The sequence below is a fragment of the Nipponia nippon genome, unplaced genomic scaffold (genome assembly GCF_047370975.1).
Source record: "Nipponia nippon isolate SJK-2023a ecotype South Korea unplaced genomic scaffold, ASM4737097v1 scaffold_4, whole genome shotgun sequence".
Classification (NCBI taxonomy): Eukaryota; Metazoa; Chordata; class Aves; order Pelecaniformes; family Threskiornithidae; genus Nipponia; species Nipponia nippon.
The window spans coordinates 104,350,450-104,377,355 of record NW_028262358.1 but is presented as its reverse complement, the minus strand read 5'-3'; the positions used below and the strand labels follow the sequence as shown (position 1 = coordinate 104,377,355).

The 26,906-nt window shown below is 37.0% G+C and overlaps 1 protein-coding gene across 10 annotated transcripts in view; it reads right to left on the bottom strand.

Moving 5' to 3' along the window:
• The window catches only part of ERICH1 (glutamate rich 1), a 97,575-nt gene that overhangs the window by 38,730 nt on the left and 31,939 nt on the right, over nt 1–26,906 (bottom strand). For all 10 annotated transcript variants that reach the window (XR_015708389.1, XR_015708394.1, XR_015708395.1 and 7 more), the window contains exon 3: nt 26,578–26,712. Coding sequence is in view for 3 of the 10 variants with exons in the window: in XM_087775593.1 (XP_087631719.1) it covers nt 26,578–26,712 (135 nt within the window). In the remaining 7 variants the exon portion in view is untranslated. The remainder of the gene's footprint in view (nt 1–26,577; nt 26,713–26,906) is intronic.

Below are 26,906 nucleotides of genomic sequence, written 5' to 3'. Positions count from 1 at the left end.
CAGGAAAAATATTCCAAAGCTATTATACAAATCTGTTGTGCTCTTCAAGCCTGTAACGTTATGTTTCTTAGCATAATCCCAGTACAGTAAGACTTTTTGGCACAGAAGAGGAGGACTCTGACAGAAGTTACCGGAGAAAGAAACTCCAAAAAGATTTGTACGATTTGACTTGAAAGAAAGAGTAATAAAATGGGCTCTGTTTCCGCCTCCTCATGCAAGAACAAGGTGACATCTAATTAATCTGAGCAGTTTCACAAGCAAAGAGAAGAAAGGAAATACTTGTTTTACAAATGGTATAGTTAGCTTATTGAATTCACATGTGTGTGGTATGCACAGGAGCCAAGAGCTTAATGGGATTCAAGAACTCGTTGTTTATATAGCTAGCAAGGCTACCTGATTATAACGGTTATGCTAAAATATAAATAAGAGTTGTACAAGAATTATAAACCATAATGTTTAGGTCACAGCCCACACAATGATCTCAACAAATGAAACGTTCAGCGAGATTCACCTCCCACAACCTTAGCTCTCTGAAAAGAAAATGCGTAGTGCATACTTCGACCTATGCTCCCTCTGATAAACCAAGGGACACTAGCAGCTTCAGAAAGCCATTTACCTCATCCTAAGCCAGCTGGGATGGAAATGCACCCTGAAGGTCTTCATCTCTCTCTCTCCCCTTCCATTAACTACAAAGGAAATGTAGACAATGAATTTGGACTAGATGCTTGTAACAACTGAGAAGAATTAGTCTCTTTTACAAAAATTAACAGTATGGAGGAAGGTGCTTCTTAACATAAGTCTACTCATCAGACTGATTTTTACTAATTAACAAAATCCACTGTTTTATGAAAAAAAAAAGACTTTTGACTGATCCTCTACATTTCACAAGAGTAGGTGGGCCTGATAAAACTTCAATAGGTATGAATTTAGTTCCAATAATTTTTCCCACAGACTGAAGAGGTTTGTTATGTCAAAGCAGCATAATTATAACAAATGCAGGGAATATATACTACACAAGCAACCTTAGGAAGGTGTTGAATACATACTTAAGCAGCATCAATAGGAATATCAGCTTTTGGACCACACTAACTATAGCCACAACTGCAGCTACACCTTGTCCTAATTCCACAAACGCTGATGATTCTTCTCCTTCTGTTCCATAATGGCCTGTCACCTCTTTCCCTCCTAAGATCCATCTCTGCTCCACAAGTGGCTTAATTTATCACATAATCCAATTATCCAGAAGCAATTGTCTTTAACCTGTTTAGTCTGGACTTGGTGCCCGCTCAGACTGAGCAAAGTGGCTTCCAGACAGAATGCCCACATACATCGTCCAGCCACGGTCATAATTTCATAAGCATTTCTTTCAGCCTTAATAAGAACACCCTCCTCAGGAACTGTTCAGTTAAAAATAACTGTTTTCTTTGAGTGGTTTTTGTTTGTTTGTTTGTTTTTTCCTTCTAGATTATTTTTAGTCTAGATTACTTTCCTGATGCAGTTTACCATGCAGCTGCACAGTCACACTAGCTTGACTGACAGAATGATATGGAAGTGGGAATGAGCAGCCTGAAAAGGAAAGTCAGCACCAAAAGAAAAAGTCATCTTCTAACAGCCTATCTCATCTGGTCTGAAACATTAAAAAGTTTTCTCTGTGCAAATTGCATGTCTCCTTAACAGAACAGAGGCAGAAATACATCAAAAAATAGACTTAAAATGAAATCGAGGACTCAGTTTATAGATACTGCTTATTAAATTTCGATAATGAAAAGTCAGCACATCCAGTTTATATCTTCAAGGAAAAACAGAAAATAATAATGATTTACATCAAGACTCTGAATAAGCTGACTTTTATTTATTAACTTCTATTATATTAGCAAATTATTTTGTATTCATCATCAGGGCAGCTGGAGACACAAGGAGATTAAATACAAGACTTAACATAGGCTAACAGCAACAGCTGACTGTTCCTCCCATCCAGACTAACCATCAGCATGAACACATTGCTGGCAACTCTGTGATTGAAAAGATGAGCTTCTTCAAGTTTATCTGTATTATTTCAGTTCCTTCAGACAATAGCAGACAGAAATATTCAGGGAAAGCATCATATAAGACAATGAAAAATGTGAGGTTATGGACTTAGGTGTCTGCAAGTCTAAGGTATACAAAGTTCCACAGTATGCCAAACTGAAGTTTGGCTTTGAGTATCTGAGAATAAGTTGATGATACTCAGGTCCCTAAATATTAGTAGAACAAGCCTTTAGAACAGCACATTAAAAAAAAAAAAAAAAGAGATAAAGCAGACTGAGGAAAAGATAGTAAAAAAAATATCTTCTGAGCTTTAGAAATCTCCTCTATAATGTGCTCATCATGACTCAAGCATGGCAGCTGGCTCTCCTGCTCAAGGACCAAGTCCCACAGTAGGCTTTCCGGGTGTTGTTCATGGTAATTCTGTTCTTTTGCTCAGACGAAACAGGACATGTGCCTCTCCTGATTTTTCATCCAGTTTAAACTCTTTTCTTCTCCCTGATATACTGGATGGATTTTCCATGGTGTACCAAGCAGTCAATGCAAAGGAATTTAATTTTGGATTAGGATCTTGCAAGGGAAAAAAATAATGTTATTTTTAGTGCCAATTGAGATATCAGCAGCTACAATTTGGCCAAGAGTGAAAAGCTGTGGCTAACGAGTGCAATAACATGTAATGGCTCATTAGAATAAAAGCAATACTGAAAAGATCTCAGGAGCACAAGATGACGTTAATATTTCTACACTTTTTTTTTTGAAATCGCTTCAAACCATTGTTTGAAATCAGAAAAAAAACCCACTTCAAAGGTTTTAGTAATCTACAACACTTTTGATATTGGAGAAAATTGCAAAAGACTGGCAGCTGTTTAGGAAAGGGACCGTCTTTTGTTTGTTCATTCATACTATGTTTGTATACTCACAAATGAAGAATTCATATAAAACTGGCAAATGTTGCATATACGCTGCCTACCTCAACAGAGCACTACCCCTTGGATTTAAAGCAAATCCAATTAACAGTAATGACAATAATAAGTAAAGGCAGATATCATGGCCGGCAAGTCTTCAATGCTAAATGTTTATCTGACTGTATATAGAGATTAATTTCTCTTACTCGTAAGCTATGTCAAACTCCTGCCATAAGAGGAACCGTACTTAGTCATACCAAACATCTACCTAGTACTATAACCTGTATCAAACAGTAGCCATACACTGCATTCAAGATAAGGTGAACTTTGGATTTATACAGTGGTATAACGATGTTCCTTCTTTTGTACTTTCTACGCTAATAATTGCTATCATTTTATTTGCTTTTTGACTGCTGCTGAGTGCTGAAATATTGTTTTCACAGAGTTATTTATCGTACTGTAAAATGTTACTCCTGCTTGGTAACAGCCAGCTCCGAGCCCATTTTGCAGGTGAATTTTCTCTGGTTATTTTCCTAAGTGCATCACTTGACATCTGTCTAAAATGTGTTTCATCTGCCATTTTTGGCAAATCACTCAATCTGAGATTACATTGCACCCAGCTCTTGCTTTTAAGTGCAGTATCTGTGTAGGCATCAGGAAACCTTCTGACTTCGCTGTTCACTCTTTTTACTTGACCATCTACCAAACACAAACATCCAGTTGTGACCTCCCTGTTTTCAGAACTGCTGCATTCCCTTAATCTATTTACCTATTCTGGAACTTTCCCTTTCACGCTATGTCTATGTGTCCCCTTTGGTGAGGGGCTTTATCAAAAACTCTGTGGAAATTCAAGGAAACCACATCAGCTGTAGCACCCTTATCCACATATTTCCTGGCTCTTCAAAGAATTCCAAGCTACGTGTAGGTTTCCTCTTTGCAAACCTCATGTTGATCTTTCCCATGCAGATCACTGGTTTTCGGACATCTACAAATCTTATTTTGCATTATAATTTGTGCTGAACTGCCTAAGGCAAAGACGAGGATTACAGGCTTGCAGTTCCCTGGATGATTTAAGAACTGTTTTAAAAAACTGGCATCACACTATCCAGCCTCAAAGTCTCTGATAACAAAGTGATTTGAAAAGCAAGTGGTTATGCACCACTGTCAGTAACGTGGGCAATTTTTTTCCTTCAATTCTTTCAGAAATTTTAGGTGAATAAAATCTGGTACTGGTGATTTTATTTTATTTTATCACTTATTTTGTTGCATGACCATTAAGTCACTCCAATTTCACATATCCTTTGAGAAAGCCCAAGAAGGAGTGTTCCAGCATGCGATTCTCCATAGTTTTCTCCACAGATAATATCAATGCAAAGAATTCATTTAACTTCTCTAAAACAGGCCTCTCTAAGTATTCCTTCTACACCATGATCGTTGGCTCAAAAGACTGGCAGGTGCATTGCTCCTGATGCATCAGAAGTAAGACCTATTACTGGTTTTAATTCTTTGTACCATTTGCTCAAATATTCCTTAGCTTGTCTTATCGTGTTTTTACATTTAAATCTGTTTAAAACATCATTTGGGTGTGTGAATTCAGCTTTTTAAAGGACACCTACTTCTTTCTAACAACTTCCTTTACTCTGTTGTCTAGATCTGCTGTCTTCCTTTCGCTTTTTCTCAAGCCTTTCATGACAGGTTGTGGGCGCTGGCCTTGAATACCACATATGGTGTCCTTAAGTAGCTTCCACACCACCTGGTACAACTTCCTTCTCTTAGCTGACCTTTTTCAGGTTTTTTTTAGTACGTATCTTTATTTTTGTGTAGCGTCCCTTCTTGAAGTGGATCACAAGTGTTGTGGATTTTTTTGTTGTTTTTGTTGTTGTTGTTGTTTCAGTAGGATGTTGAACCTAATTCAGTTGTGAACCAGACTCCACCCAGGACAAAGTCAAGAGTCACATTTCCTTTCACAGCCCCACCAACCAATGCCTTGGTTACTGAGTGTGTCTAAAAACCGAGACTTTTCACAACATCCTGATGTGACAATCACATCATCTGAACAGGGAGAAACTGAAGATCCCATTACTACTCTCTCTGCTGCTTCTCTGATCTTTCAGCATACAGCCATGAGTATTCACAATCCCAGCTGGATACATGATGAAACAGACTCTAAGCTTGCTTTGCTTTTTGATATGTACACTCAGTCCACACACACACTGATCTAAGGCATCCAGGAGATATTTGAAACTATCCCAATGAATAAATTGATTTTTACAATAATGTTTCGGGCCTCCTGTCACTTTATGCTTGATGAAGCCCCCAAGTTTTCTTAAGTAACAACTTTTCTGATACAAATTCTGTACCATTCAATGACTTAATTTTTAAATGAAAGAAAATATTTTGACCTTTCATTGATCTTTCTCATTTTTATTTTTTAAATTTCAAGCTCACTGTCTTTATTCATTTTGACTTCTTTGGGGTGATGTGCAAACAATCTGAGTCAGTCACCAGCGTATAGAGGCATCACACAGCACTTCCTAAATGGGCTCAGTGGTGCTTCCCAAAAACACTGAGAATTATTATGTTGACTCAGTGAGGAAAACAAAATAAAATCACAGAGCCGAGCATATTCACAGACATGAAAGAAGAACAGAGATGCAATGACGATCAGTAACTGTTTTGAAGGCTACTAAATCAGAAACACTCAAGGATCCTAAAGCTGCCTATGGAGTTTCTACAGTTTCGCAGCTGCAAAGACTAATTGCTAGTAAACACAGAAATCTTCTTCGACTTTGGCTAGTAAGATTACGTCTTTGCATTTGAACAGAAAGCATCACCATGAATTGGAGGGGGAGATTTGTAACATTTATATTAAAAAACTGGAAACATTTTAAACATTTGATGTCACATTTATACTTAAAAAATTTGTTCCTTCTTTTAACTTTGCAGGACACAAATACACATTCAGAGTTTTCTTTAAAGTCTTTTTTTTTTTTCCCCAGAGTGGGTTTTCAAGCGTTGCTTGGTTTAAAGAATCCAGAGCTCTCCCTTTTCTCAGAATAACAACAGAAATGATAAGAAAAGCTGCAATCTTAAAATCCTCTTCAACATTTAAAATGTTCTTTCCAAATATAACAGCTAAAATAGTGTAAAGTGTAAGAAGTTATTTAGACTACAGGACCACAGACCATTAAATGATAAGCAACCTAATGGAAAACCGATACCTAGTTTTCCTCTGTGATAAAAGAGTATTAAAGACCAGTTCTAAACTAAAAGTACAATCTTTTGTACAAAAGAGCTATCTAAAAGTACACAGACACTGACATAGCAAAATGAAAACACTCAGCAACAAAACCCAGCCCAAATTTATCAATTTCAGTTATCAAATATTTAAATGATACCTCAGTTCAATTTTTGCAATGCTTCACAATACTACTTAACTTTTTACACAGCATCCAATAACCAATCACACTTAACCCCACATATGAAAGTGCTGCCACTACTACAATTTATTACATGGTTCTTTCAGTAAATCCTATTTCAAAACACTTTGGAAAAGCAAAGTCTGAAAGAATGCAAACCTTCCAAGCATTTTATTTTAAACTATTTCCTTTATCCATTTATATTTGGATCTTAACTCTGATTTGAATTAAATTTAATTACATAGTTTCTAAGCAGCTTTGTAAAAACAGGGATGTTTTAGGGTCTGAGTTCAGCTTATTTTTATTAATCACATTCTAAATTAATTACATTTTAAAGAATAGTTGAAAACATTAATGTAAATCATTCCTTAATGACCAAGTGCTCTATGTTAAGCTAATCATACATATAAATATGCAGACAGGTATGCTATAAAAATGAGAAACACCATAAGGAAGATCCTGAACAGTTATGTAAACTTGTAATCTGCCAATTTGTGATAGGAATCTGGGGCCACCGTCTTCCCAGTGATGTAGGTTTGCTCTTGACTGCATGCTGCGCTGCAATGGGGCTCTGCCTTGTCCAGAGCTGTGAGGTCAGGCTGCTCAAACCTTTTTTTCCACAGTGAACACACCAAAACAGCTTTTAAATAGGAAAGCTATGTTTTATTAGGACAGATACTAGAACTGGTGATTTTTTGGGGGGAGAAAACTCAAAATGAGGAAAATCAAACCAAAACAATACATAACCGTATCTCTACCTTGCCTACTGCATCGTGGTAAATCAATCTTCTTTGCTTAGGCTCACTCTCAGTCTAGCACATCAATGACTTCCAGAGCTGCAGAGAAGTCTGCACAGTCCCCTTTGGGTCTCTAGGGAAAGTCCATCTGAAGCCCGGATTCCCGCTGTTCTCAGCAGACATCTGGTCTCTGCTATACGTAGTGCTTATTCCTTGGCCACCATCATTCCTCTGCAACCTGTTTGTCCTTTACGTTCTAGAAGGTTATTCTCTCTCAGCAAATGTCTCCTCATCTCCTAAGGGCTCCATCCTGGCTTCTCTACTGGGCAGCTACAGTTTTTCAAAGAATGAAACATGATGTATGACATAAACATGTGATTATTCATAATAAATTAAAAAAAATCCAAAACAACTGATATAATCTGCTACACATACATGTTTGGGAAATAACTGAGATAATTGCGTCACATGCTCTCAACAAGAGATCATGTACTACGCATATTTCCTAGGGACTGATCCCCCTGTACATCATCTGCTTTATACTATTAGATCAGCCAGTTCTAGTCACAGCAAAATGTTACTGGGATAACGTGGATCACTCAGTCTCTACCATTTCTGGGATTTCTTGTGCTGCTTCCCAAAAGCAAAGCACTTAAAATGGCAATGCAAGCACAATGACTTGTCTGTTCGGCTTAGTAAAGTGTCAAGCTCCTTCTAGTTCCTGTTTAATTTGTTGAAAAATAGGAGTTGCTCTGCATGTCACTGAAGCATAGTATCTTTGCTTGAAAAGAAGAGACTTTCTTACTGTTCTTCAGTTATACGACATGATCTGTGAAATAACCCTGCTATGATAAAGGGAAATGTGTTCATCTGTCTACACTTGACGTTGTATTTCATGCAAATTTTAAAATCTGTCATCTGCTTGCAGAACACAGTTTTTTCCATCACATGCTGCGCCCCCAATCCAGATTAGTGGTGATGCTATTGCTTTTTTTCTTTACTTGGTGCACTGCCTGACACCTCTACAAACAAAGTTTAATTTTTCTTTTCCACTTCATAGAACTTTAGGTATCAACAGCAATAAGTCAAAGACTACACATAATATGCTATGGGTATGCATAATTTTTCTTTCTTTGATATATCAATACATGTACTTAGATATTCATTACTAACCGAATCTCTCACATGCTTTCATGAACTGGCTGATGTATACTACCATTAATCCTATTGGGAGGAAGGTAAATCCCCGTTGCCATCCTCGTTGGCATAAAACGCCATTGGTTCAGGGATGGAATAAAAGGGTTCTCCAAAGATAACATGCCACAAGCATCTGACTTTAACCTATATGCTGACTTTTAGGCAGGATATTCCCCCTAACTGAAATACCCAACAGCAGGTAAGAAATCTGTGAGAGAGGGAATAAATCCAGGTCTAATAAGTCCCTCTCTAGGGCTTAATGATGTTTCCTTTGTACGTCTTCCACTATCTAGACAACAGATTTGGGCAAAGTAATTGTGACACAAGTCATTTGGCAGCTCCGATATAAGAGGCTATCGTACTACTGTGTCACTGAATATAACTCAGGGCCAGACTACGTATTTGTTGTAAGCATCTCGAGGTGTACTGGATACTGACAGTACACATGCCATTGACTAAGCAGCTAGTTTTGAAGACTTTTTGGACTTGGGGAGGACAAAGATCAAAGAAAAACACCATTCCTCTGCCTTAATTTTAAACTGACCACTTCCAATCTGAAAAAGAGAAACTGAGGTGTACTGAGTTACAGTTTAACCATGATCGAGCTGCACAGCACAGCGTATTTTACCTTTCCTTCAATCCTTTCAGACTTTGTTTCGCTCTTCCTGACCTTTTAGTAGTAATTAATAACACATATCACAAAGGCTTACACATGATTGGGACAGAAAAAAAAAAATTTGAGCAGAACTGTTCTGGTCATCTTCTCATCCTCCTGCCATTACAGTTCTGAGGGTGCCTTCTCAGCTAGTCAATAGAAGTTCCTTTCATCATGCTGCCAGTATTTGTGCAATGCCTCTAACATTGCTACAGTTCATCAGGAAAAAATTATCAAGTAGGTGTTAGTAAAGAGATGCAATTACATTATCAGGCTACAGATCAGAAACTTAAACTTTGACAAGTGCATACAAACAAAAACTCCCTCAAAACTCCCCCTTCTGTCCTCCTAGTCCAGTTCCACCTAGAAGTAATTTCACACGGGGTACAAAATTGTTGCTTCCCTTTAAGTTTGTAATTTGGCATTATTCTTTCCAGTTATAGAGTGAAAAAACATACTGCTTCTCATTTCTGGAATTGGAGTATCTCCACATCATTCCAATAGCAAGATACTCAGAACTTCGTCAAACCTTTAGCACAACTTGAGTAAGATACTCAGCTTGAAGTCAATCAGACTGCTCTTCTGGAGTAGTGACAAGGTTACAAAATCACATTACTTGATATAGTATATCCTCTGTATTAGATTTCTGCTATGGTTTAATCCGAACCTTTTCAAAAGCTGGAAACTAATTAAGTGATGTAACTTCTTTTCCCCTCACAAAGACTTTTACTTCTCGTCTCTTAGGCTTGTTGTCAAAGGGGTATTCAGGCTTCCTATGCTTCAGCTGCAGAAATTGCTTCCACCAATACTCAGGGCAGCCAAGTCATATCTGATTTTTTGCAAGATAAGCTACTACACCACAGAAAGTTTTCTGACATTGAAGGAATACTATATTTTTATATTCAGAGGCCAATGACAGGTCCCACGCAGAATTTTGTTTAAACAAGAAAATGTAAAAACTGTTTCTTCATTTTACTTGTATAGACCAAAAGGGAGCCTGCCTATAGGCTCCAGTTACAAGATCGTTCCTTACATTATTAAGCCAATTATGTAAAATGAAGATGCTGGATTTAGATGCAAGGAACACAGGTCTGAGAACAATTTTTCAATTTGTTTAAGCAGTAACAGTTTCCTTAACTTTAATTAACAAATGCAAATCTGGTGGGGGAAAAAAAACCCCTTATTGCAAATGCAAATATTTTGCTGGAATCAAAGACTATAGCTTCATTTGGCCTTTTCTTTTTCATCTCGAGAACACACAAATTTTTACAGCTGATTAGACAATGCAGGCTGGCTAAGTAGGTATCATAAATTTAAAAAGATCTGTGTGCTTCTGTAAAAATTATATATCTTACATGATTGTTGCTGTTCCTATCTGTACAAACTATCCAAGTGCTTTTACACTACAATAGCATTACTTTCATGGCTGTATCACACACTACTTATGAAGCACATGAAAAACTATTGGATAGGTATCAACCTGAATATTTTCTGTGGGGATACAGAGGACCAAAATTGCTTTCTTGGAAAGTAAGGTTTTATTTTTTTGTATAAAGACTCCTGTAAGGCTGTTTACTTTATGAAAAAGTGCTTTAAAACAAACAGACCAAAACAAAAAACCAAAACCAACGTACTAATGTTTTATACCGATCCTAAAGACACAGGGTTTTATGCACAGCTCAGCTCTGTGTCAATTCTTTCCAAAGGACAACTGAAAGAGATGCAAAATGAACCTTGAGAAAGTGGGTCATTTTCTTATACACTGATGAACAGCAAAGAGAAAGCAGGACAGAAACTCATCAAAATTAACTTATTTAAACCAAGTCCAAGAAATCTGTAGTAAGGTTACAAGCTACATCTCATTAGCAAAACCAAGTTTCTTAAGGTTTCACTGGAATGCTGAGTTTAAAATCACCACAAGCAATGGTTGTTAAGTCCCCCTCCTGCCCCCTTCATAGAGGGCCTATCTTTAGTCAAGCTGGACAAGAGGCCACACAGTACAGGTTTCTGTCTTCTCAAAGAATTGGCAGTTTGACTTTGTGAGCCAGTTCCTGTGTTCACAGCACTTTTTTCATTCTGGAATACTAAAGAGTTCACAAAAATCTTGCAGCAGGTGACATAACCAACAAACCGCAGCAATGGCTTTAGGTTCTCTGGAGATAAGGGCCAGAGCAGTGAGCTCTGCGGAAGCAGGACTGGGAATGGCGTCCATCTGGATGGAGATAGCAGGTGCCTTGCTCTGCGGTGTTGGCTGCTTCTCTAGCTGAGCAACATCAAGGGAGACTGCAGCCTAAATTTTACTACTCAGTCATCCTCTGAAAGAGATACATGCTAACCAGGACCTCACACAAGATTCGCTTCTGTCATTACCTTATACTGTAACAGGTAGCGAGAAATTCCACTGTACTAACAAGTACAGTGACATAAAAAGCTGGCAGAGTTCACCAGAAAATAGATTGCAAACAGCTCAAAATAATTCAGGGCTTTCCATTTACTTGGCTTTTAAAATAAGCATTTCACTGCAAGCAAGTTTACATGTACGGAATTACTGCCATTAAAAGAGAAGGTATAAAAAAAGGAAGTATAAAAAGCTTGTAAATACATTTGAACTAACAGTTATATAATACACAATGAAAGTTTATACAGCTTGTAATATAACTGCTAGAGGCATTTCACTTTAATACACATATTTAACCAAGAATGTATTTAATAAAACAAAAATGCTAGAGTTAGAGTGAAAAGGAAAAGCACTGTAGATGATCACTACAGAACACATTCAAGTAATTTAACCATTGGATTTTTACTTAGATATTTTTCTGCATATGTGCAAAAGTTATTACACCATCTATAAAGCTTTTGCTGAAGTTCTCTATGCATATATATGGTTTTGCACTAAACAAAGGGTGATGTTTATTTTCAAATGCGATCATTTCTGATCATTAGTGGATGCTGTATACCATTATGATTTCTAAATATATGTCAAAGAAAATACTGTAACAGAATTTTCTTGGAAAAAGTAATTTCTGAGATTACTTAAACATATATCTAAATTCCATGCAATCACTAAAATATCTTACAATCTGCTCAAAATGACAAACACAGATACAATACACATGAAGTAAGGAAACACTGTATATTATATTTGATAAGCTTTTATTCTTCCTCAATATGTTCTTCTTCCCTTTCAGAGGGGAAAAAAAAAAAAACCAAAAAACAGACCTCCATCTAAAGCTGTATAATGCTTAGCATTAAACAGTCCACCCATCGATAGTATATTCATGATTATGGTACCAAAGTTCAGCTGAGCAGCATTTCAGAACTGACTACGAGTACTTACTTCACCAGGCACCTGTACGCCTTAAAACAACCATAGGCAAACGTAGTTAAAGAGTCACTGAAGAGCAGAAAAAACAAAAGGAGCATCAGAAAAGTGTGTGTGCGTGCGCGTGTAAAAGCCCAAAATATAGTAAGAGAGGTAAATGTGATTTCCATTGGCAAGTGCTACAAAGGAGATGCCAAGAAAAACTGACATTTTTTGCAGGAGGAGAAAAGCTGGCAAAAAAGGACAAGATTAAACCTGGATCCTACGAGGAAAGTGGAAGAACTGTATCACTGTTTTATTACTTTAAGTCTTCCCATTTATCCTAAGGCTACGTATTTCCATTTCTTAAGGAGCTGTAACAAGCACAAATTAACATTTCTCTCCTCCACAGTGTTCACCTATATACCAAATAAAGAAGTACTGAACAAAGAATCAATCAGTTCTCTGGCAGAAGAACAGGAAGGATGGACACTATGTTCTTTTCAGTAAAAACGCTACAGTTCAGCTAAGGTGTTTAACTGAGATGGGTAAGCTACCATAATATTCACTCCCCTTTCTGTGGTCACATAAAGAGAGACAGGCTCCTCCAAACAGTAAGTCTGATGCTAGCTAGACTTTATTATCATCGCTTGTTATACCATCACTAGATGCCTCACTCTTGTAATTATATGAGCAGTTTAGTAGGGTATTCTCATATGCTTCAGTGAAGAGGTGGAATAAAATGAGGTCCTTGCACAAATCTGCTCTGTCGCAGCAGTTCGGGGTATGAAGTGTTACGGACCTGCAGACCAGTCCTGGAGCCCGCAGCAGTTGCTGCCTCTCTGCGCTGATCTAACAACGCTGTCTCAATTTCAACTACATTCCTATATGCACATTTTTGCTCATGTCTTTATACATTTGGGCTTCCACAGCAGAATCTTTACTATTTTACATAGCTTGTGATACAAAAAGTGCATTGATCTGAGCATTCAGTAAAGTCAGGTGCTCTGGGGAATGACTCTTAATAAAGGTGAATACTTAATTCAGCTATCTTGTCTTTAAACCCAACACAATTGTTTATTAAAACAGCATCCAAAGATGTTTGAGCTTACTGTGTCAGCACCAGTGTAGATGATAGACAGAGATATAAAGACGCAAGGGAACAGCTAAGATTGAAAACAGACAAATAACAGACTTAAAAGTCAATGGAAAACTAAGTATAACTGAATAACCCCAACTCTCTCAGCCTTTCTTCATAGGAGAGGGGTTCCATCCCTCTGATCATTTTTAAATATAATTCCTATACGTAATGATAGCCACTTTTCATAAAGTTTCACAGCAAATCATTCTTCTATCAACTAAACAGCTGCATGCCTTTGTCATTTTTGGAAATCATATCTTACACTTTGTTTTATAATCAGGATAACAAAGCATTCTATTAAAAAAAAGACTACATATGTAATAAAGAGTATTAGCTTCTAACTCCTCATCTTTAGAGAGGCAATGACCAAAAAATCAGAGCTATTTATATGTCCAGACTGAGAAAAGACATTTCCATTTGTAACACTCAAGAAATGCTGATATACTAATGGAGTTGAGTGAACACTAAAAATGTAAACAGAAGGGAACGGTCTGTGAACACAATGCAAACCTAAGCTATCCAGATGAGAAAGTACCCAAGTTGGATTTAAGACTGAAGCATGAAAGGAATTAAGCTTATTGTGTCTTAAGGATGCGTCTTTTTTATTAAGTGTTAGTTAGGTTCTCTTTAGTTTGTTAGTTTTTTCTTTATTAAGTGTTTGTTACGTTCTCTTTAAGGTGTTGCAACCATTACATACTTATTTAAGATTTTTGCGTCTAATTAGTCTATCATTAAAGCTACAAAAACAAAGTTTTTATCTAATATTATATCTGGCATTGTGACAGCGTAATTTCTATTTGCCAGTGAAAAGCAAAGCAACAAAATAAATTTATTTTTGTGACTAGCTGTGCAAGGATGCTGATATCCAGTTCAGTGTTACACTCGCACCTTGGTCATGGTTCCAAAAATCCCACCACCACATCACCCACTGAGACTAATGTACTAAAATTTGAACTGGCAAAACCTGTTTCCAGCAGCCAGGACTTCAGGTCACATTGCATTTTTCATCCTGTTCTACACATCTTAAAGTTGGACTTATCAGTGAATTAGGCTTATGTTACATTCTCTCAATGTTCCTAACATTTATGAATTCATCTTTTAAATAATCCCTTGTAAAAAAGAAACCTTTTACTTCATGCTTATTAGATTGGTGAAAAGTTGGTATAATCAGCCTAACGAAGCAAAAACAGTTCCGTAAAACTGGTTCTGAGTTCTCTCCTACTCCCTCAGCAGCAAGATGCAGAGAGATAGTTTGTAGGTGAGATATATGGAAGTCCTTTCCAAATATCATCAACCCACCCAGAAATAAATAGCTCTGAGAAAGTAAGGTAACTCAATTCTTATGGAAAAGTACAGAAGCAGGCAGAACAGGTATGAATTCACACAAAACTTCACCTGTCATTAGACCAGTTAAGCAAAGACTAGAGGCTCAAGACTGTTGTTTAAAATATCTGCATCAAGGAGAAAAGTGTCAGATGTTGGCAGTGGCCCGCAGGTCGGTGAGGGTCATGTTCCCCACTACAACCACACAGAGCTAGGTGCTCAGCTACTGTAAGCTAGCAGAATCATTCACGTCAGTACCGCTGTGCTGGCTATACCAGCTGAGAGCCTGAGAACACTCAGATTTCGTGCAGAGGAGTTTGTGAGGTGGAGCATCATCAGCTGGATACAAATCATCTAGTACCGTGAACCAGAGATGCAGCTGTTGAAGCCATTTGCTCTTTATCAGGAGAGACTGCTTATTTGCCCTAATGCCTACTTGTGCAGTTGCATACTGCCAAAGCAGCTGGCAAATGAAACTAATAGTACATAGATGCAGCAAAGGAATACACAACTTTGGTAGCAATAAGAAAAACAGCAGTAACTTTGGTCAGCCAGAACATGCTGTTCAAAGCAACTAGGGATCCTTAGAATGCACTTAGATTGCTTGTAGTGCATTTTGGCTAGATTACAGCAATAAATTTGTGTGAGCTGGTATTTCTGTCTTTTGCTATATCAACATAACTTCCATTTTTTTCAGCCCTCCACAGATCGCTGGGAAGAAAGAGAGTGAGTGAGGCTCATGCACGGCATGTGCAATGCAAACCCTGTAATACTGAGCAATCATGATTCTACAGTGAAGTAAGGGACTTCCTTTCTTTCCATTAGTCTACTATACAGAAGGCTCTGATAGACTTCAAATTGCTAACAGGCCATACTCCGATTATGAACCAATTTCCACTTACAGGGATGAAATGGAAGGAAGACAGCATGAAACTAGCAAACAAAATTATTTAACAAAAGTACTGGGAAAGGAAGATGGATGAAGGATGATTTTCAAAGCTTCCTTGGCACAGGTTACAGTTGTACAGAGGGTTGTTCAGTACTTTAAAACACTGCTACCTGTAAATTTTGCAGAGGGCAGTAACCAAAGGCAAAGGATATGAGATCAAGAAATTTCCCAAGTGGAGACTGAATGGAGACAGTCTACTGGAAGCTATATCAATGTGTGGCTGTAAGCCTACAAGCTGCCATAAATTAAAACAGCTGCTATAACAGAGTAACAACAAAATGAAATCATTGGGCAGGCCTGATTCTGACTTCCAACATGAGACAGCAGCATTTTCCGTATGTTATACAAAATACTTACATAAAACGGTTTAAGAAAAAAAAAAAAAGACATGGTTACTACTACTTACACATTCTTTTTCCTGCTGTCTTCATTTTCCTTGTCCACTCAGCCACGCTGACTGTAAGCCCCTTTGTGTTAGAAACAAGCTTTCAGAGTATTTAAACAACAGGGTAATACACAACAACAGAAATTCTGCATTCAAACAGCTTTCTTCTTCCCCTGACCCCTGTTGTTTGTTTTTTTTTTTTAATGTAAGAACTGAAAATACTGCACTGAAACGAGTCTCCTTAGAGAGAAAGAGCAACATGAGGCCTAACAGTGAGAGGATGAGCCAGGGGCACATTCTCATGCTTAATATTCACAAGTGTGTTGTCTGGCAGTGGATATTTGGGTCTTGACATGTAGGACAGCAACATGTTGCTTTGGTTCAACGCTAACAGGTTCATAGGCAACAGCAGAGCAGCAGAGGTCATAATTTTACATGCAACCAACTATATAACTGATAGCCAAAGTGAAAATATCATGTATATTAATAGTGATCAGAAACCTCTCCAAGATCAAAACAATAGAATCTCCTGCTTTTATAGGTGATGAACTGAGATACAGAACGATGAAGCACTTGAGCAGCCAGAAACCAAGCGGTAAGTTTACCAACATGCCTCTCCCCTTAATCCAGCACCCTATTGACTTCACCCTGTTGCTCCATGATGATTTAAGTACAGGAGCTTAAGTTTTGATTATGTTTTCATTACGAAATAAGGAGGTGAAAGTAGTCAAGCAGTGTCAGATTTCCAAAGTGTTGGGTGTCTGCTCAAGTGAGGCAGCAACTATGACAGCGCTGGCTTTTTGCAGGGATCTAAGGCGGTTGTTGGGGCTGTTCTCTATTTCTTTTCCTTTCCCATCAGTTGCCTACTGTCACTATGACGACGGGAAGCCTGCAACACAGCTGCAAGGAGGGAAAAAGGGGGAGCACGCTCCAGCTGAGAGGGGAGAAGTGACTCAGCGGGTGGGGGGCAAGAATAGAAAAATGATATGGGAAGCTAAACGGATGCAGTCAGGAAAGTCAGGAAAGAAGAGAAAAATAGAAGGCCACAGTGCCTCTTCATTCTGTGAGGCTCATCTGTTAGAGGAGGGGATGCTCAACAAAAACGTTTGTCAGCACTGTAATTTAAAATAAAACAGAAAGCATGAAAAAAATGCCACAGAGATGAAGGCCCTAATTCCCTCTCCTCCTGCTTCACATACTGCCACCTGACTAGCGGAACCTACTTTAATTGAATTACTTTCAGACAAGTAAACAAGAGGAGATTCAGTTTGAGACACGGCTTGTATCATGGAGGAATAAGAAACAAAAGATGAAGGACAAGAACCACCACAGAAAGCAAAAGTAACGGCCAGAGTAAACATGTCGCATTAAAAATGCACTTGTTGGCGAGTTCTTACTCTGCCTAAGCACACATTTGCCCTCTGGGTTCCAACCGAGCATTCTCTTTGCTTTGTTAAAATGTAAAGGCATAAACCAGGATTAGGGGTACATTGTTTTCTGCACTACAGAAACATATAGGAATGAGATGAGTAACAAAAATGTACCTTTGAAATGACAAGTATTCAAGGCTTTCCCAAACGCATGCAGAAAGTTAACTAATACTTACTGCATCTATAAGTGTACTTATTTACAGTTACAGAAATATAAATTAAAGATCTTTAATAAACCATGAACACGCAGCAATGGCTAAAGTAAAGCATTACCAGTGTATCACATTACTATAAACTTTATTTTTTCCTTAATACCTTTTCAGCATTCACAGCCTTTCCTAACACCACACACAAATTTGGACTAAACATCCGGGGCAAAATTCTTTGCCATTCTACTTCTAAAGTCATTTTCCAAAGTTTTTTGGGTTTTTTTTTTGTGTGTGTGGTTTGTTTGTTTGTTGTGGGCTTTTTTTTAAACAGGGTGTCTACCAGTGTCTTAATGTTAGAAACTATCACACAAGAACTACTGAAGACTTCAGTGACATTAAACAACTCATAATCCATACCATGATGCATGAGTTCTGTAATAGTCCCATATGCTTGTGGATATATTGACATTTAGAAGATGTAAATAGTTACAGACAGTGGTAGTTAGAAATGACTGGCTTCTACATTGTATATAAACCTAAACTAGTGATTCATACTTACAGTTTAAATTGATAGCCCAATCCTGTGTTTAAAAACCCTCAGGGGGCAGCAGTGAATTTCTTGGTGAATTTCACACTCACCTTAGGAGGTTCAGACTTGTTTGTTGTGAAATCGAGAGGTGATTACTCAATTCTAGCTGGCTGCTTGACAGATCACTGAAATTGCTTATAATACTGCTACAGGATACCAGTAGTCTGGAGGCATTTTCTATAAGTGACTGCCCAAGCTACACCTACCTCAAACGTTTATAATCTGTATCACGTGTAGTACACTAAAGAAAGATTTCCAAAAAGAAGCGATCACACTAGTCAACTAGCTTTTGCCGCATGGTATAGCGGCAAGTATCTCCTTTAAGCATACATTTAATTCCTTGGAAGTCAATACGATAAAAGTTAAACATATGACTAGAATTCTGGATGACTCTCGAATCAGGTGTCACTTTAAAAAGAAAAATTCTCCTGTTCAGACAGAACAGGATTTAAAACTTTTCCAAAGCAATATTAAATTAGAGAAGTTGATTTACATCTTTCTTAGCCTTGCAATTTAATTCTAGTGATGTAAGTCAACTGATAACAGTGTCAGCGTAAATACGAGCACTACTGGATCTAGATTTTTTTTTTAAATTAAGCTCGAGATTACAAATTATTAAATACTTTATCTGAGCTCTGAAAATAAAAATGCTTATTTAATCTTATTCAATTTCAGAAAGAAACCAGTGGTGATTTTATCTATTTAGGAATATCATTGCATCTATCAACAAATACAAGGTCTGCAGAAAGGATATTCAAGGAGAAAACATCTGTAGTACAGAATTCTTCAGCTATACCTGCCCAACATCTCTACTTGTTCGCGGCATCTTTCGCTGTAACTGGTTCCAAAATGCCAAGCGCGCTTAAGCCGAAGATGAAACTGGCTGTAGAGGAGAAAGTTGCTTAATCTCACAGACATCTCCCCTTCCAAGTTATTGATTAATCTATAAACACCAGCAACATTATGGAAAGGCTTATATTAACAGCCTTAACAGAGGTGTCACTGTTGCTACAGCTTGCTTTCCAAGGATGACATACACAGGAGAATGCCCGACGCTGTTGGGAGCTTAGGAAAATCTGCCGTTCACAAACTGGGAGTCATACATTGGTTTCTGCAAGGACAGAGCTAAATTACAGAACGCTATCACCTATAATTTTATCATGCACAATGATATTGTTTTAATAATAAACAGTGACATCCAACTGGCAGAACATCCAAAATTAACTAGGGGAATTCATTAATAGAAATTAAAAAAGACAGCCTGACCATTAGAAATACAAAAGAGCCAGAACCACCGTATAATCACTGCTTCTTCTTTGCTGAATTACTGAAAACCACTTTTTAAAGTAATAACTCTTTTACATGTAAGTTTTCAACCTGCAAGTCCACACTATCCTTTCTAGAAGAGGAAAGACCCATGCTAACAAGTCTGAGGAAAGGAGGAGAGAGAAACAAACCTTATAGCAATAGTTTTAGAAGTAGCTGAATGCGGGACAGGAAATCTCTCTTCTTTTTCAGCAAGTTGTAAGAAAAATCTGGACATCTGCATATCAATCATATTCACTTATTAATGCTATCATTTGAAATATGATTTGGTGCATCTGTATTGCAAAACACTGACTATAATACTAAGTTAAGAGATGTACTTTAGCATCTCATTATTTGGAGGCGATTATTTAGCATCTTTCATTATTTGAACGTACTTAATGAAGTCCTAAATTAGATATGACTTTTATCTGTAAGCATCTTTTAACAGGTTTGTTGTTAATTTTGTTAATGGAATAAAACTGGTTGGAAAGAATTTTATTATTTTTTGTTTGCAAATGCAGACTTCTCACCCCCAAATCATCACAGTTCCCTCAATCTGTCTTGTTAAAAGCTTTAAATATTCAGAATGCAAGAAGTTGCCACAAGACTCAGGACAGTCAATCTAGGAGCAGCTGACAGAACCTACTACAAGACAACCTGACTCACAGGGTTTGGTTTTTTTTTTTTCATAGCTCTTTCTCTCAGATACCAGATTCAGAAAAGCAATTGTACGTGTGCTATATTAATATATACGAAAAATAGAAATACTCACAACTTTGGGTACCCTTTTCTTGCAACACACACAGCCTATGAACTCATAGCACTAAGATTTTGAGATATGGTTTGACATGACTTAAAAAAAACAAAAAACAAACAAAAAACCCAACTGTCAATTTAAAAAAGCCCAGTTCTGCAGGGACTGGCAGGAAGCTGCTTGGCTTCGTCATCAGTGATTAACATCAAAATTACTGTTGATATAAAAAAAAAAAAGGCAATGAGAAAAGGGAAGTTATGTATAAGCACTACTTGGTAACCTAGTTCAAAAAAACCCCCCCAAAACCAAAAAAAGCAAGAAACCAAAAACCACACCAAACAAAAAACCAAAAAATCACCAAACCAAAACCCTCTCCCCAAAATACCCCAAACCCCACAATACCGAAGAAACAAAAAAAAACCCCAAACCCAGACCATAAAACACATGAATTTTACATATGGTCAAGAGCAGTTGTTTATCAGAAAACATTTTCTAAAGAGACTGACTTCTGGCAATGGCCAAGGTATCAATGTATCAAACAACGAGAGTTCTTGGTGGAAAGCTGTGGCAGAAAAACATTGATGCAACTTTTTGACATATTAAAAAAAAACCCCATAGTAGTGGGTAGGAATACAAAGACTTCTATTTCAACACATGGCCTTGTTGAAACCACAAATACTACATGCAGTACTGGAGTTTATATTTTTAAAAGAATGCTGTGAAAAGGGAGATACATAAAAGAGCAACAAAAGTGACTTGAGGATTGAAGTAAATATCTTGGAGTAATACACAAGTGAATCTGTTTATCTAATCAAAAAAGATTGATGGTGACTCGATTACTGTGCTTCTTTGCAAGAAGAAAACACTGCTTAATAAAAGGCTCTTTACTCAAATGGAGGAAGGCAGAAAAAAAGCAATTTTCAAGTTGTGCTTTTTTTTTTTTTTAAATAGAGTAAGGCTAATTAACTGTTAGAAAAAATTACCAGAAAGTAGTGGAGCCTCCTCTGAAACCTTTGAAATGTGCATGGTATTTTTTTTTTTTTTTGCAAACACAAACTGCTGAGCTCAATATGGGGTAAGACCTCTCTAACAGGTACAGAAGATTAAATGACATGGTCTAACAATCCCTCTGGTTTGAAGGCTAGAAGAAGACTCATAACACTTAAGTTTCACAACTGGTGCTATGTACCAGTGAAAAAGGTTTGCTGCTGGCCTTAGCTGCTTAAAACATATTGTTCCCTTGGTGTGCTGACTATATCAGTTCTGTAATGTATCACATTCCCAACCACCTGCCAAGAGCGTAAGTAGTCAACACATGATTCATACTAGCATCTCCTTAACAACAAACATAGGCTTAAGCATTATTAAGTCTTCCTAAAATGGCTGCCTTAAACCTTAAATGAATCAAGACACTACAGACAGATAAGAGGCTACCGGATTACACCTTTACCAAATTTCTCTTTTGCTCATCAGTAAGTCCAAACATTTTTGCCTGGAGAACCAAACTCAAGATGTGCAGTAGTTTTGAGGAGGTCTGCTAAGGACCCCTCCCCAATGCCACTATCCTTCACTGACATAGCTAATAGCTTCCAGGGATGTACCTCATTTGAATAACTTGATTTACTTGTATGTAAACGAGAGCGATCTCTAAATTTACTCCCTCAGCTTGAACCTCATGCTGCAGCAGTAGCGTTTCTTTACAGTATTGCCCTTTCTGACAGAAACAAATAAAAAAAGCAAAAGTCCAAAGGCTAGCTACAACAACTAATTTGTATACATCTATCCTGTACAATTGCACTGCCTCAGGCCAACAAGCAAATTTAACTGAGTGAGGAAGCGTCCTGCAGAAGTACCACCTTTCACGTTATTTCAGACTTGGCAGCTGCCAAGAGGCAGAAAAAAATGGGTTGCTTGCATCTATTTCTCTAACTTGACTTCTTCTCAGCAGGGGAATGGAGCACCCAGACTGGACTCTTCCTCCTAGCTGAAACTGTCTCATAATGCACCCATTAGGAGGAAGGATAAAGCACGGTTAGGTCTTGCTCCTTTTGTCTATATAAAGGGTGTCACCAAAACTGGGTAGGTTGTTACCAAGATAGTAACAACAGGATATTATCAGATGAATACTGTGTTGCGGTTCAAAAATATGAAGGAAAAATGAGCGAGACTTGACAAGAACAAAAAGAATGGGTTATAAAATAAAAAATAAAAAAATACCTCAAGAATACTTTTCTTTGAATTATCTTTATCTATTCTTTCAGGTACCCTCAACTACAGCATATTCCTGAACTCCTACGCGTACAGTCTTTTTATTTTCCACAGTCTCTGGGTCAGGAATTTGCTCTGCCATGAGTCTAAGGAACACCAAATACCACTTTGGGACTCCACATAAAAATATAGATCTAATATTAAAGCACTTCAGAGAGAAATTATAATCATCACACTGTTTTATGCACAAATAAAATAATTTTGTTATATTCTATTATCATAGCTTAAATTAGAGTATCCAAGAAGAAACATTGCTGGAGAAATAAAACCAAACAGTTTATCTTTTAGAAGGAATAAGGTTACCTTTTTAGCATTCATATTTTAATGCAAGATATAGTATTTCCTATTGTTTCACCTGTCTGACAATAAGAAGCAAAGAACTCCACAATTTAATTTCATCTTATGAAACTAAAAGCCAAAACAAATCAAAACTAAGTTATCGCTTCCTAGTAAGTTAAGGAATAAACAATTAAAGTTTCCTGGATTCTCCTTTCTTATAGAACACCCTTTTACACAATGGTGTATCTCTCAAGTGATTACTCCCGAAGAAATATTTCCCAATAAATAGATAATAAAAATAAATTAATTTTGATCTCTGATTTAAGAGCTTTAAGCTATGAGGATATTGAGTTTATGACCAGAATCTGATGGATGATAACTTATCTGTAGCTTGAACATTACACATTTTAAATGCCCTTGTCAAAAGTATAAAGTCTATTGCTAAAAGAAAGTCAGCAATGCATTAATATGTACCAAAGTCAATACAAAAATAATGTGAAAAACAAAAGAAATTCTCTGTATTACTTCCTCCCTTGACTGTCTAATTCCTGTTACTCAATTCAATCAACAGAAGGCTGACATGATCACACCATCATAGTGACTCAATTCCTCCAAAACAGTCAAGGGAATTTTTAAAAATTAGACACCTAAGTCTTATTTATTATTCTAAGAATGTTGGATAAATTTAATTTTCATTATTTTCTTGAAAGACAAGGCACTCTTAGATTTTTCTTCTCATTACTACAGGTTCATCAATCACCTGCTTACATGAAGAAAAACTTGAAAGAGCAGCTTTATCCCCCTGCCTTTGGGAAATGTATAAGAGAATTACACATGGTAGCCAAGACACTTCACAAAACTTTAAATCCCAATTCTGTTAGTCATTTATGCATGCATCACAAGGTGACTGCGTAATGTTAAGAGCATAACTGGTCACAATTTATTTGACACAACAGAGAAAAGTAAAAGTATTTGAAAAATTATTTGAAGTGCTAAAAACAACATGCAGAGACAGATGGAGAAAGACATACTGAAATACTCGCACAGACCTGCTTTGCCTTTTTTTTTTTTTTTCTTGTTCAGAAGCTAGTCTGGACAAGATTCATTTCATTCTGACAGTATCAACCATAATGTAACTACTACTTTAAAGAAGAATAATAACGGACAAACTCAAACATATTTTAGGGCTGACGAGAAATTATTTTAATTTACAATTGTAATTAACTTCAACTTTTAAATAACTTCTCAAAAACAGCTGATGTCTAAATTCACATTTGAGTGGCTATTTAATTCTTGCACAGATTAATTTAATGCAATGAAATATCAGCCATGGCATATCTATTCCTCTTGATAATCTTATTACATTAATTCAGATAGACATGGGTTTGGTTTTCTTAATTTACTGAGACTATATAGAAAAATCACACTGATATATAAATTACAACTGAAAAATTTTACTCCCAAAATATGGTCAGATTATTTTCATGAGACAGGTTTGATAAACAACAAAATTATTTGCTGAGTCAGGCTGCTGTTTGTTTGAATTTCCACAGAATTTATTTCCCTTACTTTTAGGTCCAAAGGCTAGAAAAGGCTAGCAAGGCAGCCTTTTGTTACTAAGCATATATACAACATAGTCCATTTTTTAGGAAAAACAGCAGAGATAGCCTGTTACGCTTCAAAATATATCATATAGATAGTATTAGGAGTAAAACAATGCAAAAACTAGATCTGCATTTCCACCATATGGAGCTGTTTTTTTGGGAATACCTGAGGCACTTCTAAACAAAACAGATTTATTTTATACAGAGAGAATGTTCATACATACAGACATGCATGCTCCCTCTTTTTTCTTCAGTGTCAAAGGCTCTCATTGGAGCTTTCCTTTATCCTTTCAAAAAAAGATCTCAATAAGGGATATACAACTAAATCTAGGTGAGCAAACTAAGTAATCCATGGTGTGATTGTCTAAAGTGTTCCTTTTATATTTTATGAGCACTGCCTGAAATCCCAGCCTTCATCCTGCAATAGATTTTATGTATATGATTAAATTAAATAATATAAAAGACATACACATGAGTAAAGTTAACAAATGTCCCTCAACCTTGCAGGATTAGTACAGATCTCTAATTCTGCAATCCATGTTTAGACAGAACAAATAATAAGGGCCTTAAGCTGCAGCAAGAAAAAAATCTAGCATTAAAACAGTAGTGAAACACTGAAGCAAATGGAAAAGGGCATGTAAGAAAAATCTCCCTAAGGGGAGGTTTTTAAGAACAAATTGGGCAACTATCTGGCAAAGAATGACATTTATAGTCAAACCTACCTTGCAAAGAGAACATTGATTAAAAACCTCCAAAGATCACTTCAAACTTAATTTTTCTTGAGTCTGCGGTAAACTGTAAAGTCAAGTAACAAACCAATCCAAAAATAAGTCTCCCAAAATTCCAGATGCATTTGTTAACTGTTAAAAAAGCGGCTGAAGTCCAAAGCCTGCTCTTCCTGAACACCGAGACTGGTATCAGCTAAAAGAGATGACCATCCCAACAGTCAATATTGTCACTAAGCAATACCAGAACACTACTTATTGCATGGTTGAGATACATTTGTTTTGAAATACCAGACGAAAAGATTAAATCTAAAAAATGAGCAAGTAAGGCCATTGTTCAATAATCTATCCACTGTAAAACCAGACAAATATTTATATGACTCTAAAAAGGGACATTATAATGCAATCCTAAATTCTATTCTACTTTACTACTCACAACAGAGTACAGACCCAGTTTCCAAGCTGAAAATTCACCCCTGTGGGTACTGTTTTCAAAGGCAAGGAGCCTTTGCCTTTCTGTATCTGCAGGTCATATCTCAGGTTTTTCCTTACATTTAGGCAGTCCTCAGGCTGAAATAGATATAGTAGTTTAATAAATACTGCTTATCAAGTGTTTTACTTCAGCAGGCTCACCTGGGTATTTTCTTTGCTGTAGACTGCCCCTAGCAGCAAATGAGTGATGCACAATTTTGGACAAACACACACCCACAGGAACACAGCAATTGAAAAAACGAAATGAATTTGTCTTATCTAAGCTTAGGACTTCTTTTTAAGACAGAATCAATTTAATTCTGGCAACATCATTCAGAAAACCATATTTTTAACTGAGGTCAGCTTAGAGCCCACTTCTTTACAGATCCTGTGCCGCTTATCTTGTATCCTTTGACAACGCTAAATATTGGTTCTGAAGTTACCTGGTCACAATTTCTCATCGGAAAGCCCCTCTGAGCTAAAGGATTAGTATCTCCCCCCATCAACTTCAATCCAGTGAACATCTGTTCTAATTGGGAGAAGTAAATTGAAAAGGTCTTTTAAGTCTTTGGCCAATTCTTCAGAACATCAGAAGTAAGGCTCATTAAAACAGCTTTATCTAACATTTACTCTTAAAAATATGACTGTAAGCAGGCATAATGCAAATATACATGTGGCACTTGAGTGGGAGGAGCTGAAGACTTTATTTTCAGTTACGCTTTATGTAACTTCAGTGGCACTGTATGGCTGTAACCAAACGTTGAATCTGGTCTTCAAACTCTAACAATGGAAATGAGCCCATAGGGATGTACATCCTCATTTTGCTTATGTTGCAAAACAGTGACACCCACTGGCAGCAACAGTTTAAATACTTAATTGTTGCAATTTGGATTGACTTGATAAGAGTTGGTAAGAAGTTTCTCTTGAGAAAAATTCATCACAGTAACAACCATACAGACTTACCTGTTGAGTCAGCACTACTGTCTGAGTTTTCAGAAACCGAAATACTAACAGCATCTGGAGTAACTGCAACATAACCCTCCGGAGGAAGACTCACTGTGCACATTCTCCTTGGAGACAGAATTGTATTGTCACTACCTACAAAACAGAAAAAAACAAAGTGTCTGGCTATTGATCTCAGTATAGATTTTCTCAAACATTTTCCCACCTACAGGACTGATAGTAAGTGGTCTCGAAAATCCTTATAGAGGAAAAGGAAGTGAGAGAAAGTCAGGTGTGGAACACTGAAATTATCCTATGACGAACAAAATTGCACCGAATTCTGTAGCAGC